The sequence below is a fragment of the Ictalurus punctatus genome, chromosome 25 (assembly GCF_001660625.3).
Source record: "Ictalurus punctatus breed USDA103 chromosome 25, Coco_2.0, whole genome shotgun sequence".
NCBI lineage: Eukaryota > Metazoa > Chordata > Actinopteri > Siluriformes > Ictaluridae > Ictalurus > Ictalurus punctatus.
Window position 1 is genome coordinate 12,551,202 of NC_030440.2, and position 18,668 is coordinate 12,569,869.

At 40.9% G+C, this 18,668-nt stretch overlaps 1 protein-coding gene across 1 annotated transcript; it reads right to left on the minus strand.

Moving 5' to 3' along the window:
• Positions 1–822: 822 nt before the first annotated feature.
• Positions 823–18,214, minus strand: slc25a24 (solute carrier family 25 member 24). The gene is made up of 10 exons (XM_017456523.2): positions 17,723–18,214; positions 15,834–15,960; positions 13,497–13,584; positions 11,455–11,566; positions 7,811–7,969; positions 7,535–7,687; positions 5,825–5,932; positions 5,545–5,712; positions 2,927–3,077; positions 823–1,999 (listed from the first exon to the last, which is right to left on the minus strand). The coding sequence occupies exons 1-10, from the start codon at positions 17,903–17,905 to the stop codon at positions 1,821–1,823; spliced, it is 1,428 nt and encodes a 475-aa protein (XP_017312012.1). The 5' UTR covers positions 17,906–18,214; the 3' UTR covers positions 823–1,820.
• Positions 18,215–18,668: the final 454 nt, after the last annotated feature.

An 18,668-nucleotide genomic window follows, 5' to 3' on the forward strand; every position in this document is an offset into this window, starting at 1 on the left:
TGCCATGTACCATATACTGTATTTACCGGAAGGCTGAATTTCAACATCCTTCCTGTTTGGCATACTGTACAGTACACAGACCTGGATCAATAGTGTTTACTACTGCACTTTACATCAAAATACCACTTTCACCCAAGAGTCAGTTCAGTCACACGCTCTCGTGGAGTTATTATGCTGAGTCATGCCAATTAATCACACACACTAGACTTCCTTTTTGATAGTCAAAGCTATTATAAATTTATAAAGCTGTGTACATTTTTGAACTCTAAGAAACCTAAACAGCAGAAAAATGATCACCCCCAGAAGACTCAACTATCGGGCAAAATACAAGCAATAGTAAATAGTAAGAAATAGAGAGACACGGCCCACAGATCAACTGTGCTTTGGAAGTAGAAGCTGACTGAATGTCATTATTGATGTGGGAAAGAAGAGATGTGTGTGTGTGTGTGTTTGTGTGTGTGTGTGTGTGTGCCAGCCATCACTTGGATTTATTGTCTATGCAAGCGTTCTTTACAGAAACAGATGTGTGTATGTGCTGAGAGTAGTTTGAATAATAAAAAGAGAAAGATTCCAATGAGCTGCCCATCATCTCCTCATCGAATGCGCAGCACCTGATAAATCAGTTAAACGACTTACTTTACATTTACACCGTTAAGAGTAAATGGCAGACTGCACCGCAAAACTCTCAACACTTTCTAAATTCTAGATCGCAATTTCAGTGAAGCGTTAAATGACTGCGTTATGAAATCCAGAGAACAGACGTCTCTTCACATTTTTAATAATGAGACTGGACATGATCAGGAACATGCACAACACAAAAGATGAAAATGACAAGCACCACCTTTAATGAAATATTTTCCATACTCACTGCAGCGTAAACAGGGTTTTCTGATAATGACTAAATGGCCTGCAAATGAATTTGGATCAGTTTATCAGTAAGGCACATTAAATCTTTGTGTTTAACAATAGTGTGCAAAATGATAATCAATTACTGCATCACGCCCCCCCAAAAAAAAAAAAAAAAAAAAACATGGACGGATTTCTCTTTTTGTATCTCTAGGTAATACAAACACTAAACACTGGAGGATTGCCAAGCAGACTTCCAGAGGTCTTTGTTTGTGTAAACTTTTGCTATTAGAGCTAGAACTTTATGCATTAAACTTTTTTTTTTTTAAACTGTAAACCTGAGAAAAAAAAAAAGTGGATTTTTTTTTTTTTTTTAAGGATGTAAAAAACCTGCACAACGTCTATTCCACAAAAGTCCTGCACCCCAGCGAGCCAAGGAATGGACTCGGGCTGTTTAACAGTGGCAGATGTGGACAATTTGGCTTCGAATAATGTTCAATTATGGCATTCATAAACACATAAAACTACATTACAAAGTCATTTCTCTTTAAATGTAAAAAGCTGGTTTTGGCCATTTTGGCCCGAAATGCAATCAATCCCTCAAGTTGGAATCCAACCCAAATGTAAACCATGTTTATGTATAAAATCTTTTATTTTCACGAGATGTGCGTGTGCGTTCATATTGCCCAGCCCCAATAAAGACTCTGGGTTAGAGCTTATCACTATGAGTTATTGGAAAACTGGAGCGTTGGTATTCAGGAAATGAACTCGGTTACAATCAGTACAAATAAAGGCTTACACTATGACTCCTTCCTGCTGTTGGTGCCTTTGGAAATCCTCTTTGGTTCATGCAACTTCCCAAAAGTATTACCCAAACACACATACATGTTGTTAAATCTCTTAGCTCGTGACACAGCCCACCCCACCCCACCCAACTCCTAACCCCCACTCCCACCTATACGCACACATACTCCTCACTTAATGCCTAAACCAGTCTTCATGTACTCGTACACCACGTAGCTGATGCTGACAGCAGGAATCACTTTCATGAAGTTGGGTAAAATGCCACGGTACAGGCCAAAGAAGCCTTCCTTCTCCAAGATCTTTTTTGTCAGTTTGGTCATGGACACCTGCTCCAAGCCCTCCATAGACGCTAGAGGAGAAACAGTCAAAGATCAGAGTCACTCTCTCCGTCTATTTTTATTTCAACTGAACATATTTTAGGATTAATCCAAACAGGAAACTACAACTTCTGAGATCCATGCAGGACGACATTAACAAGCAACTCACTGTAATACCTACATTTGTATCATACCTACAAATGCAAGTGTTTCTAGATCATTACAGTTTACTCGCAGTCCACTTGAAGTCCTGTACGTTGTATATGCATGTGCCTGTGAATATTTAGATTAATATGCAATGGGGAAGAGTTTCCGTGAAGATGTTTTGGTGTGGGAGTTATAAAGTTTACTGGACAAACTGGAAAAAAATCTGGTCATCTCATTTCGGTGTTTATTTTGCACTGTAATGTTTTGGACTAGGCATAGTATATGCAGTTGTGGGGTGGGGGCGTGGTCGAGCGTCAGCTGTGGATGGAGAGGAAGCGGGTCGATTTTGACCCATGTTGGATTCTATGTTTGAGTTTAACTGTGTGTTTCTGTTTGTGCTTTCAGTGCTTCCTGTAACAAACGAGAGAGAGAGAGAGAGAGAGAGAGAGAGAGAGAGATATGCAGACAGACAGACAGAGAGACAGAGAGACGACTAGCACAAAGATGTGTGTGCACGCGTGTGTGTGGTTGATTGATTTGAATAATGTGAGTAAATCAGAGTACACATTACAGGAGAAGCATGTAGGAAAAAATATTTGCGCACTCGGAAACCTTATTTGCGCAATTGCGAATGTACTTTGTCTAACGTGCATGTGCTTCATGTTAATATTTTTACCGGACAATGTGTCCGACAATTTTTTATTTTATCTGACATTTTTAATTTTTAAATGGTCAAAAACCAGTATTTACTGGCTAACAGAAACTCTGACATGAGGTAAATAGTCCAAGCTATATATATTATGAATATTTACCCTGGGCCTGCATGCGTGTCCGGATCAGGGCGAGAGGGTAACTGGCCAGCTGACCGCATGTGCTGGAGATGGTACCACACCCCAGCAGAACCAGTATTCCAGGGTTAGCAGACTCTGTAGCATAGCGTGACAACCAGGTATTCTTTAGGGTCTGTGTGGAGAGAGGGGATGAAAATCGGTGAGTGAGAGAGAGAGAGAGAGAGAGAGAGAGAGAGAGAGAACGAGAGCATGAGAGAGAGAGCATGCTCAATAGAGAGAGAGAGCAAGAGCGTGAGAGAGAGAGCACGCACAAGAGAGAGAGCGCGAGTGCATGAGAGAGAGCACCACAAGAGAGAGAGAGCGAGCGAGTGCATGAGAGAGAGAGCACCAGAGAGAGAGAGAGAGAGAGCGTGAGAGAGACCACGCACGAGAGAGAGAGAGAGAGAGAGCGAGCGAGAGCATGCACGAGAGAGAGAGCATGCACGAGAGAGAGCGAGCAAGAGCGTGAGAGAGAGCATGCACGAGAGAGCACGCACAAGAGAGAGAGAGAAAAAGTGCGAGAGCACGCACAAGAGAGAGAGAGAGAGAGAGAGAGAGAGAGAGAGAAGAGAGTGAGAGCGTGAGAGAGAGAGCACGCACGAGAGAGAGAGAGAGAGAGAGAGAGAGAGAGTGTGAGAGAGAGAGAGCACGCACGAGAGAGAGAGCGCGCGAGAGAGAGCTGTACTGGCAGCTGTTGTTGCTTGAGGCTGTGTATGTATCTGTATGATACCTACATACCAGAAGAACTACTATACTTATGTCTGTTTTAATATAAAAAAGTCACAAAATTTTCACATTTTTTCTTGTATTACAGTAAAATGGCTTTGGACAAAAAAACAAAGCAAAGAAGAAACAGATTCTATGAATATGCAATGTACCCAATCCCAGCATGTACCCACCCTCTTCTCCTGCTGTTGCATGGCCTGAATTTCCTTATAATTAAATACAGTGGATATAAAAAGTCTACACACCCCTGTTAGAATTTAAAAAAGAAATAGAAGTACAGGTTTTTGTAATGTAAAAAAACCCAACATAAACCATGTCATCTTCTTCCACCTTTAATGTGATATAGCCAACAGAATAAAAAAAAAAAAAAGACCAAAACAAATAGTACTGTTTTTGGGAAAAAGAAAAGAAAAACCAATCACCTTTAAACTGGTGTTCAAAAGTAATTATCATGCACCTCATTGTTGAAAGGTATCGCTCTGGAGAGGGGTACAAAAGGATTTACAAAACATTACATGTACAGTACCACGATGGAACACTGAAGACCATCATCAACAAACGGAGAAAATCGGGCACTAGATTTCGAAGAACAGGACATCCATCAAGAATAGACAAAAGGAGAAGAAGAAACCTACAGCAACATTCAAGGTGCTGCAGGAACATCTGGCAAGTACTGCTCACTCCCTGCAGGTGACCACAACCTCTTCTATTCTTCACATAGTCTGAGCTAGATGGAATGGCTAGATGGAAGCCCTTTCTCATGAAATACTATAAAAGCATCTAGGCCCACCTAAATCACCCCCAAACCATGTGGGTCAAATGAATTATGTGGTCTGATGAGACCAAGGTAGTATTTTTGAGCAGAATTCTAAAAGATATGCTTGGCACAAAAACAAGAGAGGTTATCACCTAAAGAAAACCATGCCCACGGTGATGCATGGTGGTGGCAGCATCATGATATGTGGCTGCTTCTCTTCAGCTGGGACTGGGGCTCTAGTCAAGATAGAGTTAAACAGGTGAAGTTGAAGAAACATTTCACCTTCTAGCACGATAACGACCCAAAGCACAAATCCAAAGCAAATTTTATGGAATGGCTTCAGAAGATGATGAAGTAGGAATGGTCCAGTCAGAGACCAGATTGAAATCCTAAATAAAGCTTGCACTTTAAATGACATGAGGGCTGTACACATGAGATCCCCTCACAATTTGACAGATCTGGAGTATTTTTCCAAAGAAGACTGGAATACAATTTCCAAATCAACAAGTTTGTACTCTTACTCAAAAAGACTTGAGTGTTGTATTACAGGCAAAAGGTGATTTAACACTGTATTCGTTCAGGGCTGTGCAGATTTATACTTATACAACCTGGTTATTATAAGTTTTCTCTTTTTCTTTCCCTAAAAGTTTTCTAGTTGTTTTTCACTTGTATTTTGTTGGTAGCTGGATCACATTAAAAGGTAGAAAAGGATGCATCCTGGTTTAATTTTGTTTTACATCACAAAAACCTGTCATTTTAACGGGGTATGTGTAAGATATTTTAAGATATTTTATATGGACTATACCAGTTTTCTAGAGTTAGTGATCAGTAGGGTGGTCAGTGGATGTAATACACATATAATAACAACAGTGAAAGCAAAACATGTTCTCATTCAGGATAGGTGGGAAATATAGTGTCCTGAAAAAATGACCAAAGATCTAACACCTGGTCTCACACTACTGAGATAACCCGTGAGCTATTTATCAACCGAAATTAATCTGTCACATGTTTCCATCCCAAAAATCCATTTTGTTGTCAAGTTCTGTTAACTGATCTGCACAGCTACAAGCCTTAATACTAGACCTGAATACAAACACCATACAAACAGAAACTGCACCTCATAGACAGCCAGGTCTATTCCTGCATAGGGAATGATGCCCAGGATATTGGGAATGTAGCCTTTATAAAAAGCCTTCAATCCTTCTTTCCTCAGAATCTTCTTGGCACAGTCAAACATTCCTGAATATTGTCCGGTTTTCCTCAGCGTCAGTCTCGTCTTCATCACCTGAAGAAAACAAAGACTAACAAATTATCCTAAAGATTTAGGGTTAGTGTTTGTTCTTTAGAGAATTCTGATCATAAAACAAATGAAGCATAGTTCTGATTTATGCTCCTACCTCCATAGGGTAGATGGCGGTCTGTGCTGTGGCTCCAGCCAGAGAACCTGCCATGAACCTCTCGTGGGTCTGAACCTTCCCTCCCTCTGACGTCAGCAGCTTCTTATACTAGCGGAAGGATGATCAGGGAAATCAAGGTTACATTATTGGATTGCTGTGTAAAGACACCGACCTGGGAGTGTACCAGGGTTGTGATCATTGTTCTAATCTCAACAGAGTTATACACATTCATCCTGCATTGTTAATGGAGAACAGTGAAATGCAATAGCTGAAGTTGCTAGCTAATGCCAGATGGGCTGCTGATCTCCTCGGATTTTCACATACAACAGAGAGGTCGGAGGAAAATGGCCAGATTGGTTCGAGCTGCCACGAAGGATAATCACTTTTTACAACCGTGATGAGCAGAAAAGCATCTCAGAACGCACATCAAACCTTGACCTGGATGAGCTACAACAGCAGAAGACCATATCCGGTTCCACTTCGATCAGCCAAGAACAAGAATCTGCAGCTATGATGGGCACAGACTCACCCAGACTAGACAGTTAAAGATTAGGAATTTTTTTATTTGATTATTTATTTTTTTAAAATCACCTTGTCTTTTTCCAGTCTTTTCCAGCTCTTGACCTGTATCTGCATGATTTTACTCACTGTGCTGCTGCCACATCATTGGCTGACTGGATAACTGCACAAATGAGCAGGCCTACAGGTATTCCTAATAAAGTCGACGGTGAATGTATTTTCTCCTACAGAACATGTTTCTGGTGTGCACGACCACTGGCTTGAGTCTTTGCTTGTTCTCACACACACACACATTTTGTTAAAGAAGTAAAACCGACAGTAACACCATTTCTACCATCATGAACGGTGGTGCACATCCTGCTCTGGGGTTTCGTTTTGGCAGGAAGAACAGAAAATCTTGTTGACAGCAAGTCAAATACATGCAAATTCTTCAGGGAGAACCTGTTCCAGTCCCTAGGGTGAAATTTTACGTCCCAAGCAAAAACTACAAAGTAAAGGCTTGAAAGAAAAGGTAGTTTGAATCAAAGAAATTTGGCAGAATTGGAGAAAAATCTCCGTTGAGTAATAGAAAATGCAAAAATAATAAGCTCACAGAGACACATCCAAATGGTAAGGGCACTTATATAGCGCTTTTTTCTTAGTGGTTCCAAAGCGCTTTGCACGGTGTCTCATTCCCGTTCACACACACACACACACACACACCAATGGTATTAGAGCTTCCATGCAAGGTGCTAGCTTCCTATCGGTAGCAACTTGGGGTTCAGTATCTTGCCCAAGGACACTTCGGCACGTGAAGTCACGTGGCCCGGAAATCGACCCGCTCTACCACCTGAGACACAGCCACCCAAGACAACACCAAGCTGTAACTGCTGCACAAGGACAATGCATGTACTGATCAATGTATTGACTCAGGTGGGTGAATACTGATCACTTAAGCAGTTTTTCAATTTTATTTTATTTTTAAATATTTCTGGGTACATCTAAATTATTATTTCTGTACAGAGTCGCTTCAAAAACCCGTTCTGGTATGCTTCAACTTGATGTTGTAACACAGCAAAAAGTTACAAATAATCACTGGAAGGTGAATACTTTCTGGAGACACTGTAGCTATGTCACTCACAAACCTTCAGACAAATATGTCCACCTGACAGTACCGGTAAGACAAATAAAAATAAAATCTTCATCTCTCACCTGCTCATATGCCATGAACTTGATGGCTGTTTCTGGAGCAATTTTCAGTACGTTGACACCATTGCCCCGCCACAAAGATGCGATACCACCCTCTTTAATCATCTGCTTGAACCCACTGATCAGACTGATTTGGTTGGATTTTGAGGCATGAACCTGTAACATGAAGCAAATGTAGCTATACACATATTCTTTACCATCAGACGCTGTCGATTTAATCAAACAGACTCAGACGGTGTGACCAAAAGCCCCAAAACAGTGCAGAGACAATAAAAGTACCTGCATAAACACTTTCATTCGGTCCAGAGGAGCTGTTCCTGTGCGCGACACTGCCCCTGCCATCGCGCCTGCAGACAGCTGCTTCCACCACAGACCACTCGTCTTCTCCTCTTCTGTGAACTCATCTGGGATGGTGAGACTGTCGCCTATATCCAACACCTAGGGCACAATGTGCACAAACCTGTGACACTAACATGCTACTATACATTGATGGATGGGGGTCGAGATAAAATATGTATATAATTTTGCAGTGTATTTAATGAGCAATTTATTTACTTGATTTATTTGTCTCTTTCCTGGACCCCATTCTCTGTATATCTCTTAATAAACCCAAGATGAAATGATGCACATTGCCAATATGCCAGATTTATTAATCATGATCATTCCAAACGGGTTCATTTTCAAACACATCTGAGAACTTCATTCGAACAGCCAGATTGAGTTAGAGATAAAGGAGCACTCCCGTTTTGCCAGGAAAAGAAATCATGGAGTATATAGACACACATACACACTATACAGCCAATTGTTTGTTGAACCCTATCATCACACCCATGTAGTATGTTGAAGCATTACAATTTCCTCTTAACAGGAAATAAGAGGCCCAAACCTGTTCCAGCATCACAATTCCAGCATGACAAAAGGAGCTCCATGAATCATCCAGGAGCTTTATCGCCAAGTATGTTCATACACACAAAGAATTTGTCTTGGCGACGGGAGGGCAAAGTGCAGAAAGGAATCTCACACAACATAAAAAAATAAGCAATAAAATGAAATAACGGTAAATGGTCTGCACTTATATAGCGCTTTATTTATTTTTTTTAACCTTAACAGCTCTACAAAGCGCTTTACACTGCGTCTTCACCCATTCACACACACACTCACACACCAATGGTAGCAGAGCTGCCATGCAGTGCCATGCCATGACACGCCGCTCTACCAACTGAGCCACAGCCGCCCCATATATACACAATACAATTACACCCAAATATAATACTATACTAAAAACATAGCAAAAATAGACAGCATTACGTATGTACAGATATGCTATTTACACATGTACGGTTATGTGCAAATGGAAGTATAGAATGTGCTGTGTATGTTACATACAGATATGTGCAGTGAAAGTGTATCGAATGTACAGAGGTATATAATATAAGGATTAAATTACCGGTATTGTTGCATTAAATGCACAATGTAGAGACCCTGTAGGCAGTTTTAATGGTTCAGGTGGGAGGGAAAAAGCTGTTCTTGTGTCTGGCTGTCCTGCTGCTCAGTGTTCTGTAGCGCCGACCAGAAGGCAATAGTTCAAAGAGAAAGTGGGCTGGGTAAGAGGGGACCAAAGTGATTTTCTTAGCCCTTTTTCTCACTCTGGAGATGTAAACTTCTTGGAGTTTGGCCAGGGAGGCACCAATGATTTTCTCAGCAGTCCTAACTGTCCGTTGTAGTTTCCTTCGGTCAGATTTGGTGGCTGAACCAAACCAGACAGCTATAGAAGTACTCAGGACAGACTCAATGACGGCTGAGTAAAACTGTATCAGCAGCTCCTGTGGCAGGTTGAGCTTCCTCAGCTGGCGAAGGAAGTACAACCTCTGCTGGGCCTTTTTCAAAATGGAGTCTATGTGAGCATCCCACTCAGGTCCTGAGAGATGGTAGTGTCCAGGAACCATTCACTCAGGTTCCTGGGTGTGTTAAGGTTGGACTGGAAGAACTCAAGTGTCCTACACAGAGCTCTGACCCCAACCCCACTGAACACCTTTGGGATGAACTGGAACACCGACTGCACCGCAGACCTCCTCACACAACATCAGTTCCTGATCTCATTAAAGCTCTTGTAGCTGAATGAGTGCAAATCTGGTGAAAAGCCTTTCCAGAAGAGTGGAAGATATTATAAGAGCAAAGGCGGACTAAATGGAATGGGAACGTTCCAAAAGCATCTGATTGGGTAACTGGTCAGGTGCCCACAAACTCTTGGCCATATAGTGTACTGTATATAATGCCTCGAAGCAATGATCAGCAAATCAATGACAACACCAAAACGTGTGGCATGGGAGTCCGGGAGAGGATATTAAAAATGAAATGTTGGTTCCTGAGTGACACAACAGAAACATTTGCTCAGGAGATCGTGTGTTCAAATCCCGATGATGCCACACCCACCTGTGGCTAGGAGTCCAAGAGAATAAAACTGGCCTTACTCTCTGGGTGAGAGACCTGACATTAATTACCCTCAATCAGAGCAACACTACTAAACTGTAGACATCTGCAAAACTCAATAAAGGAAACATACAAGTAATCATAATGCTTATTTGTGCTCAACTTGCTATTCTTAAGTTCTCAAGTTAATTAAATTGGTTTTCTGTTGTTCAACAGATTACTAAATACTCAGTGATTTATTTTCAAATATTTCTAAAATGCCGCAGAGTGGCCTCATTCTGACTCGAATGGTTTTCAAACGTTTAAATCAATGCATGAATTCTGAAAACTCATAATGAAAGTAAGTATGAAGCCCTGCGTGTGTGTGTGTGTGTGTGTGTGTGTGTGTGTATGCGCGTGTGTGTGCATTTCCTGCTTATAGCACTTCTGCTACATTTCTCTTTGATGAGACAACTGCGCACGAATGTCTTGAGAATTCACAATTTTATGTACAAGTACAATAACACTGTCGCTTTTCCCATAATTATAACCCTATAGATTAAAATACATGTTTCACTAATACATTAATCTTGAGGTTTTATTGCTTATTGGAGCACTATGCAACTTATGTTAGTTTGGGGCGTTGTTAGAGCTCTTGTGTTAAACAGAATGGTGTTATAAGACTTGCGTCCTAATCGTTCACCTTTGAACTGTGACGTTTCACCCCATCCATCTCCGAGATCGACCCACAGCCAAAAGGCCAAACTCTCTATCACTATCTATCACAATACTACAGTTAGTCTTACTAATGACCACAATAACCACACCTTTAATGAATATTTAACTTTCACCTCACTGCAACGCTCATCCTAATCTCTCTGCCTGTGCCTTTATGCCATCACTGGTCTTATGAAATTGTGTAATTCTTCTGTAACACTTGCACAATCTTTGCACAGACTTAGTGCCTGTCTATAGCGGTCTATCTGATATTTTACACAGTAAGACTGGAAGGTTTGGCTGGAAATTGAATTAAAATCATGCCTACATAATTACAGTGGGCTCACACGAAGGTTGACTCGATGGTCTATCTACTGCATAAGAGTATTTCGGTGCATGTAAATTGCTCAAATACCATACGACACACTATTTTAAATGATAATCAAATCCTTGTAGATGCACCGCGTACAGTACAACGATGTGCTAAGTGAAGCCAATTAAACACGCTACTATCTCACACCTCTTAAAAGAAGGTCTATCCATCCTGATTTCTTTCATTCTCTTGTTCTCTCTCTCAGTCCTTTTCAGATTACATTCAACAGGGTTATAAAACGGCAGGTGAAGTTGCTCAGGAGGCCACTTATTCATGTGTGTTCCTCGTTCATTCCCATACTAACTGTTTCTTGGGTCCAAAGGACAAATTCGGTTTAAAAAAAAAAAACGACTCGTTATCTAATACTCATGCCCCATGAACGAATCTGTTTGGATCGCTCAGGGAAAGTGTGTGAGGTGCTTACAGTAGAGTGTTTCCAGAAGCGTATGATCTCCTCCAGGTCGGTGGCTGGGTTGAAGAGGAAGTGCTCCCTCCATTCATTCCACTCAACTGTCATAGTGCCATCCACGTCAATGCTGAAAGGGAAAGAACAGAGATGGAGAGATGTCCCTGTACATCTGGACATGCTTATATTCTCAAAACAATGCAATATAAAAAGTTTAACATCACCACATGTTTTATATAAGCAACACTAACACCGGAACAGACAAGGCCCTATTTTCATCAGTCATTCCTATTATACATGTTAAACACCTCATAACATAAATCATACTCAAAACAGTATACATAAATATTGTGAAACAATATACATGGTCAAATGCATGTGCCCCCCTTCTAACGATTGAGTTCAGGTGTTTCAGACACACCCGTTGTTAAAAGAAGCGTCTCACGGTCATTGGATGCCACCTTAACTTCTGCCCTGCTAGATCTGCCCCAGTCAACTGTAAGTGCTAGTATTGTGAAATGAAAATGTCCAGGAGCAACACCAGCTCAGCTATCAACACAGAGCGGGGCCACCGAGTGCTGAGGTTCATAGTGTGTAAAAATCGCCTATTCTATGTTGCTTCGCTCACTACAGAGTTCCAAACTACCTCTGGGAGTAACATCAGAACAAGAACTGTCTGTCGGAGCCTCATGAAATCAGTTCCCATGGCCAAGCGGGTGCACAAAAACCTAAGATCATTATGTGCAATGCAAAGCGTCGGCTGTAGGGGTGTAAAGCACATCGCCACTGGACTCTGGAGCAGTGCAAACGTGTTCTCTGGAGTGATGAATAATGCTTTACTATCTAGCAGTCAGATGGACGAATTTGGGTTTGGCAGATGCCAAGAGAACAGTGGAAACGGTTTGGTGGAGTCTTGGTGGAGGAGGGAGAACAGTCTGGGGCCGTTTCTCAGTTCCAGTGAAGGGTAGTGTTAATGCTACAGCATACAAAGACATTTTAGACAACTGTATGCTTCCAAACTTTGTGGCAAAATTATGGGGAAGGCCCTTTCTTGTTCCTGTGCACAAAGCAAGGCCCATAAACACATGGTTTGCTGTGGAGGAACTCCAGTGTCCTGCACACAGTCCTGACCTCAACCCCTCTAAAAGCGTTTGGGATGAATTGGAACGTAGAGAGCGAACCAGGCCTCCTCGTCCAACACCAGTCCCTGACCTCACTAATGCTGCTTTGACTGAATGGGCACAGATTCCCACAGATGTCCTCCAAAATGTAGAAAACCTTCCCAGACGAGTGGAGGCCGTTATAATCACGAAGGTGGGGCCAACTTCATATTAAGCCCTATGGGTTGGGAATGCGATGTTCAACAAGCTCATGTAGGTGTCCACATACTTTTGGGGATAGAGTGTATACGGTGGGCACAGGTTACTGTAGGTTACTGAAGACGAAGGTTATATACTGTGAAACTTGTTTAAAAGATCTTTAGAGAACCTGGACTTTTATAACATAGTTCAAGGTGTTAAAAGTTCCCAAAAACGAAACTTTGAATATCACTTGAAATCATTTCTGCTGCGTTGTGTTCCTCCTGGACATTTGAATCTTGTCTCAAATCTCAACCTAGTTTACAACTCAATCCCAGATAATTCACTTTATATCTCTATGACTGCACATATGCTCAGGGCAATGACATAGCGAAGATAAATGGGATTACAGGCTACAATGATGCCAACCACACAAATACGTTTTTGGCTTTTTTCTTGCCTTATTGAATCACTCAAAACATTTCCCCGCTTGCCAGTATTTGTGATTTGGGATTCGGCTTATGGCTTATCACTTACTCGAGCCCTCAAGCAGCATACACTTTCACTGAAGAGGCTGACTGAGTCGTGAGCCTCGCACTGTTACAGTGTCAGCAAAAGAGCAAAATAATAAAAAAAATATTTTCATTTAGATTTGCACAGAATGTTTGCTAGCGGTCTTTTTTCAAGACGATGAAGCTGACACATGGAGCACTTTTACTCTGTGATAATGTTCATGTTCATGAGTTTTAGTTTCATCACTACCTTTGAAGAACTTTTTCTGCTTTTTCCTTCGATATGTTCATACCCAGCTCTTTAAATGCCTGTTGAATCTCTGAGCAATCAATGCGTCCTGTGGAGAAAATGAACAGAACGGAACATATCATAACAACAAGAGAAAAAGAAAGTACACCCTTCTTCAAGTCTTTGGTTTTTTATTTATTTATCAGGGCCTAAATAACAATTGTGTGGTCCTCACAAACTTCTATAAACAAACAAATTATCTCAGGTGACAACAACAACTACAAAAAAAAAAACAACAAAAAAAAAAAACACAGATTTCAATATATAGTCATTTTGTCCCAAAAAGTAAACCAACATTTAGAAACCAGATGGGAAAAAAATTAAGTACACCCTTCCTACTTCCACAATCATTAAGAGCGTAATTAGCAGCCAGGTGTTACTAATGAAATGCATAAGATTAGTTAATCATTAAAAAGTGTGACTACTTCTGTAAAAGCAGAACTTTTGGCAGTTTGGTGTTCTGGAGCATTCAGGTGTGTGTCTACATCGTGCCCAGAAGAAAGGACATCAGCCATGACCTCAGAGAAGCAACTGTTGCTGCTCATCTATTTGGGAAGGGTTATAAGGCCATCTCCAAACAATTCACTTGAAATTCACCGTTCTACAATGAGAAGGATTGTTTACAAATGGAGACCCTTCAAGACAGTTGCCAACTTTCCAATGAGTGTGTGTCCCAGCAAATTCAGTCCAAGGTCAGACCATTTCATGAAAACCCAAACAGCTTAAATCTAAAATGAGACCCTCCTAGACCCTCTTCAGGGATTTATCAGGCAAAAGTCCTTTAAACAATTTATTGGACATACACCCCAGACTATTTCGTAGGTACATCGATGACATCTTTTGGCATTGCTAACTGCACGGTTGAGGAGCTCCAACGTTTTATTTCCTTCTTCTCTACATTTCACCCAGCCGTGGAAAATACATAAAGTATTGCTTAAACAACAAACTCCACCTTGAAAACCACCATCTGTTACAAACAGTCAGACTCCTATCCAAAGCTCTGCAAAAATACCATTCCTTATTCACAGCTGATGAGACTTTAACACATGAGACTTTTCTTCAGAGAAGTAAGGAATTTTTATTATTATTATAGTATTTTTTTTTTTTTTTTACAACTGTGGATTCTCTAAGAATGTCACAGATCATTATAGTGCTCACATTCCACTGATAGGACCAGGAGAAAACCTTTGCTGCTCACTTATCATCCCACTAATAAAATAGTGATGGATACTATCTTTAAAACTTCTCCAGGATGCTCCAGGATCATCCTCACACAGCTCCCTTTTTAAGGAACCTCCATTCATCTCCTACAGCAGGGGTTCACAATCATGGGGTTGCTTTGTTTCCTTCAAATTAATTCAATTCAATGATATTACTGGGAATCACATTCAGACAAGCCATGCTTAAATTAATGTGCTATTTTAGCTCATTTCGGTTCGTTTAACCCAGTTACATATGTGTACACGCTTAAGCAACCACGTTATTGTAAGCGTTTTCCTTCCCTAAAATGTGTCTTTCACTGGATTTTTTTAGTGGCTATATCACACAAGGTGGGGGGAAAAGATCTGACATGAATTACTTTGGTTTCATATTTTTGCATCACAAAAACCTTCGGAAACACAAGTCCAACTTCTTTATTACAAAGAACTGGTACGTTAAATTGACAATACACATCCTACTTATTGAAGGTTTACATTTTGGACAATGCTGTGTGTCTTTAAAGACATGCTGTAGTTTAAATGTGGTATCCATTAGATATTCTATGCATCATTTTAAATAATGGTGTAAAAGACTCGAGGCTTTGCGTTACAGGCTGGAAATTGTGTCCCTGGAGTGAACCTGGGCAATGCCAGACACACCAATCAAATCAAATTTAAGTTAAATGTATTAAACATACCAAAAGACTTTCTTACATTTATACTATTGGACTTGCTGAACTCAAGTACAATGAACAGAGGAGCAAAAAAAATAAAAAATTAAAGTGTTGAATCAGCTATCACGCGAGGACTGTTCGTTATGTAACTACTCAAAATAATAATAAAACGTCGTCTTAAAGCATGAAACAGTAATCTCTTCTCCCATTTATGATCATGTTATCATTATTTTAACAGAAATAATAATAATCTACAGGTCAAAATAAAATAAAAAATGTTTCTAGACCTTAAATATAAAAGCATGAGACAGCTACAGGACGAGATAACCGTAGATTAATTGGCCCTACGTTTCACACACAAGTTGAACTAGCTGAATGAAAAGGTTCACGAGGAGCAGAAAAAAAAAACTGCATTGAAATCTTACCGTCATTGTTTTTGTCTAGACTCTTGAAAGTCAGATTCAGCTTTTTCTCATGTTCCTTCAGGTAGTTGGAAAACTCTAAAAAGTCAAGCTGCTCGTCTTTATCTGAGTCTCCAGAAGAAACGATTTTCTGGTACAAGAGAGAAGAAGAAAAGGGGGGGGGGGGGGGGGGACTTGTTTAGCCTCATAGCCTTCATGTAAGAGCTTTTCTTCAATGTTTTGGAATAATTAAGTTAACAAGAACCAGGTTTTAAACTGTGTGCCTTTGTATTTTTGTTAGGCTTCCATCAGCAGTCTTAAACGTAGCCTTTATATTAAAATTCAACTCTTTAACATGCACGCTTATCCGCCTGGTCATTTATCAAGGACTGTTAAATAGTTTAAAATCGTTATTCCTGATCATTCTAACGATTATACTGTTTTGCAAAGAGAAAGCATCGAACACAATATTACGTTCTACTTTTCTCACACTGAAGGACATTCACTGAAAAAAATCTTTCAAAAGCTTTTCATTGGTTGAGAACATGGCAGAATCTACTGCGCTGGATATAAATATTACAGTGCTCAAGTGAGTCCAGATGAACTTCAGTTTCATATCTTCACATATCTTACTGCTCCACTGTATATGTGAAGCAGCCTGGAAACAATCAAATTAATTGAAAAAAAAATTAAACGTCAACAGAACTGACAGAACGAATCAACAATTATTTCCCTACCTACGTAAGCGCCAACAATGATCAGTGGAGAACAGAGGAGACGCAGTACCACTTTTACCTGATGCGGATGATGCTGATCAACAAAACGACAATTTCTTTCCCACTGCAAACTTTATACAACTATAAACTGAGCTTTTAAACTAGAAATCAAGCGTTCCCTCCAATTTCTCCCCAATTTGGTCTTGCTAATTCCCACCCACCTAGCCAGCTCTCCTTCAATCACCTGACCGCTACCAACCTGTCAGTACATTTCTTTACTGCTTCCACGCACATTTTTGCAACAGATCTCCTCTCAGAGAGGATCTGAGGTGAAGGAGAGCCGTGTGTGTGTGTGTGTGTGTGTGTGTGTGTGTGTCTGGGTATCTCAGAGAGGATCTGAAGTGAAGGAGAGTCAGGTGTGTGTGTGTGTATATCTCAGAGAGGATCTGAGGTGAAGGAGAGCCAGGTGAGTGTGTGTGTGGGTATCTCAGAGAGGATCTGAGGTGAAGGAGAGTCGTGTGTGTGTGTGTGTGTGTGTGTGTGTGTGTGTGTGTGTGTGTCTCAGAGAGGATCTGAGGTGAAAGAGAGCCAGGTGAGTGAATGTGTGTATATCTCTGAGGATCTGAGGTGAAGGAGAGCCAGGTGAGTGAATGTGTGTATATCTCAGAGCGGATTTGAGATGAAGGAGAGGGTTTGCTATACCATAGGAGGTATGTCTTTCATTCCTGACACACCTCACCCTTCAGGTTTTCACACTAATCCACTAATCCAGATGCCTGTCCTGCCTCGTATGCAGTTCTGGCTGCACAAGCATCAGCAGTCTCTCCTTTATTTCAGAACAGAAATGCATATTTCATCAATCTTTATGGGGAAATATAAAATGTAGAGACTGTGACACTGATAAATATCCTACTTCCCTGGCGTGGAGGGTTTTATTGATTACTCTGCAGGCGTTATTATCCGCCAAGGCTGACTCAGTATGCAGGGTTAATGCTGCTTTTTTGTTTCTGCTAAAGCAAGACAAGTGAAGTCAGTTTTTCATTCCCAGTCTGAAGTCTGTTAAAGTCGAGCTGAACGCGGGCTATGATGGACAGTAGAAGGACAAATGACTGATAATAACGCACACAGTGTGACTGAACCGAAAGTAAAGAGTAACCGTTTTTAATTTACAGTACGGGGTTTTTTTAAGGAGTTTACCTGAGCCGCGTCCGACCCCAGAGAGAAGCCCATGGAGGCCAGGCCTGCCCGCAGCTCCGCAATGTCCACCTTCCCATCCTTATTCACATCCAACTTCTCGAAAAGCGCCTCGAAGCTCTTGCTCGTGCCGTCGTTCAGACACCGAGCCTCGGTGAAAAACACCTTCCTCACGGCGTGATACATTCCGGCCACTATAACCAACAGGAATGTCCTGACTGAGTCAAAAACACGACCGAAACAGCGGAGGGTTTGTGAAGACTGCACGCGACTCGATATAACGTCGTCAGGAGTGTCATCAATTCATCCGTTAGCTAGTTGCTAATATCTAAAAGTGTAATCTAAGGTGGATTTGTTGATTATTAAACAGCACTGTTGAGGGTAGTAAAACAGGCAGGGTTACCGTACAGCCGTGTGCGTATCTAAGGAGACAGAGACACACCCTACTGGAAAAACAAACTCTCTTCGAGTCGCTTAAACGCTTTACTACTTCCTCCTGTGTCAGGTTACAACACCAGGCTACATTCACTCTTTCACTGTTCATGTTTAACTCCAGCTGGATTTCAACGGCGGATGTTTTTGCTTTGTTTACTGGGTGAAAGTCTTAGTGATATTCTGACATCTCATGAGTCATTGAATGCCTTTGCCGTGTTTGGGGAAAAGTCCTCAATACTCTCGAGGCATATAAGCAATGTAAAAAATAAGCGTATAGACTAGTGCATACTTTTAATTATGAGCTGCCAAGCTGGTATGCTGTATTTCGAGAACGTTATAGACATATAACCTCAGACTGTTTCATATGAATGTAGCCTATACACTTCTACTACTACTACTTTTACTACTACAGCTGCTGCTACTATTACTACTTTTACTACTATTACTACTTTAACTAATACTAATGCTGCTACTACTACTACTAGTACTACTAATGATAATAATATACTACTAC

Bases quoted from the DNA above. Each gene is read 5' to 3' on its own strand.
- slc25a24 (XM_017456523.2), bottom strand. From the start codon at position 17,905: ATGTATCACGCCGTGAGGAAGGTGTTTTTCACCGAGGCTCGGTGTCTG. The intron at 15,961-17,722 runs GTAAACTCCTTA...CTCTTGTACCAG, and splicing joins TGGGGTCGGACGCGGCTCAG to AAAATCGTTTCTTCTGGAGA. The intron at 5,713-5,824 runs GTAGGAGCATAA...TGTTTTCTTCAG, and splicing joins CCGCCATCTACCCTATGGAG to GTGATGAAGACGAGACTGAC.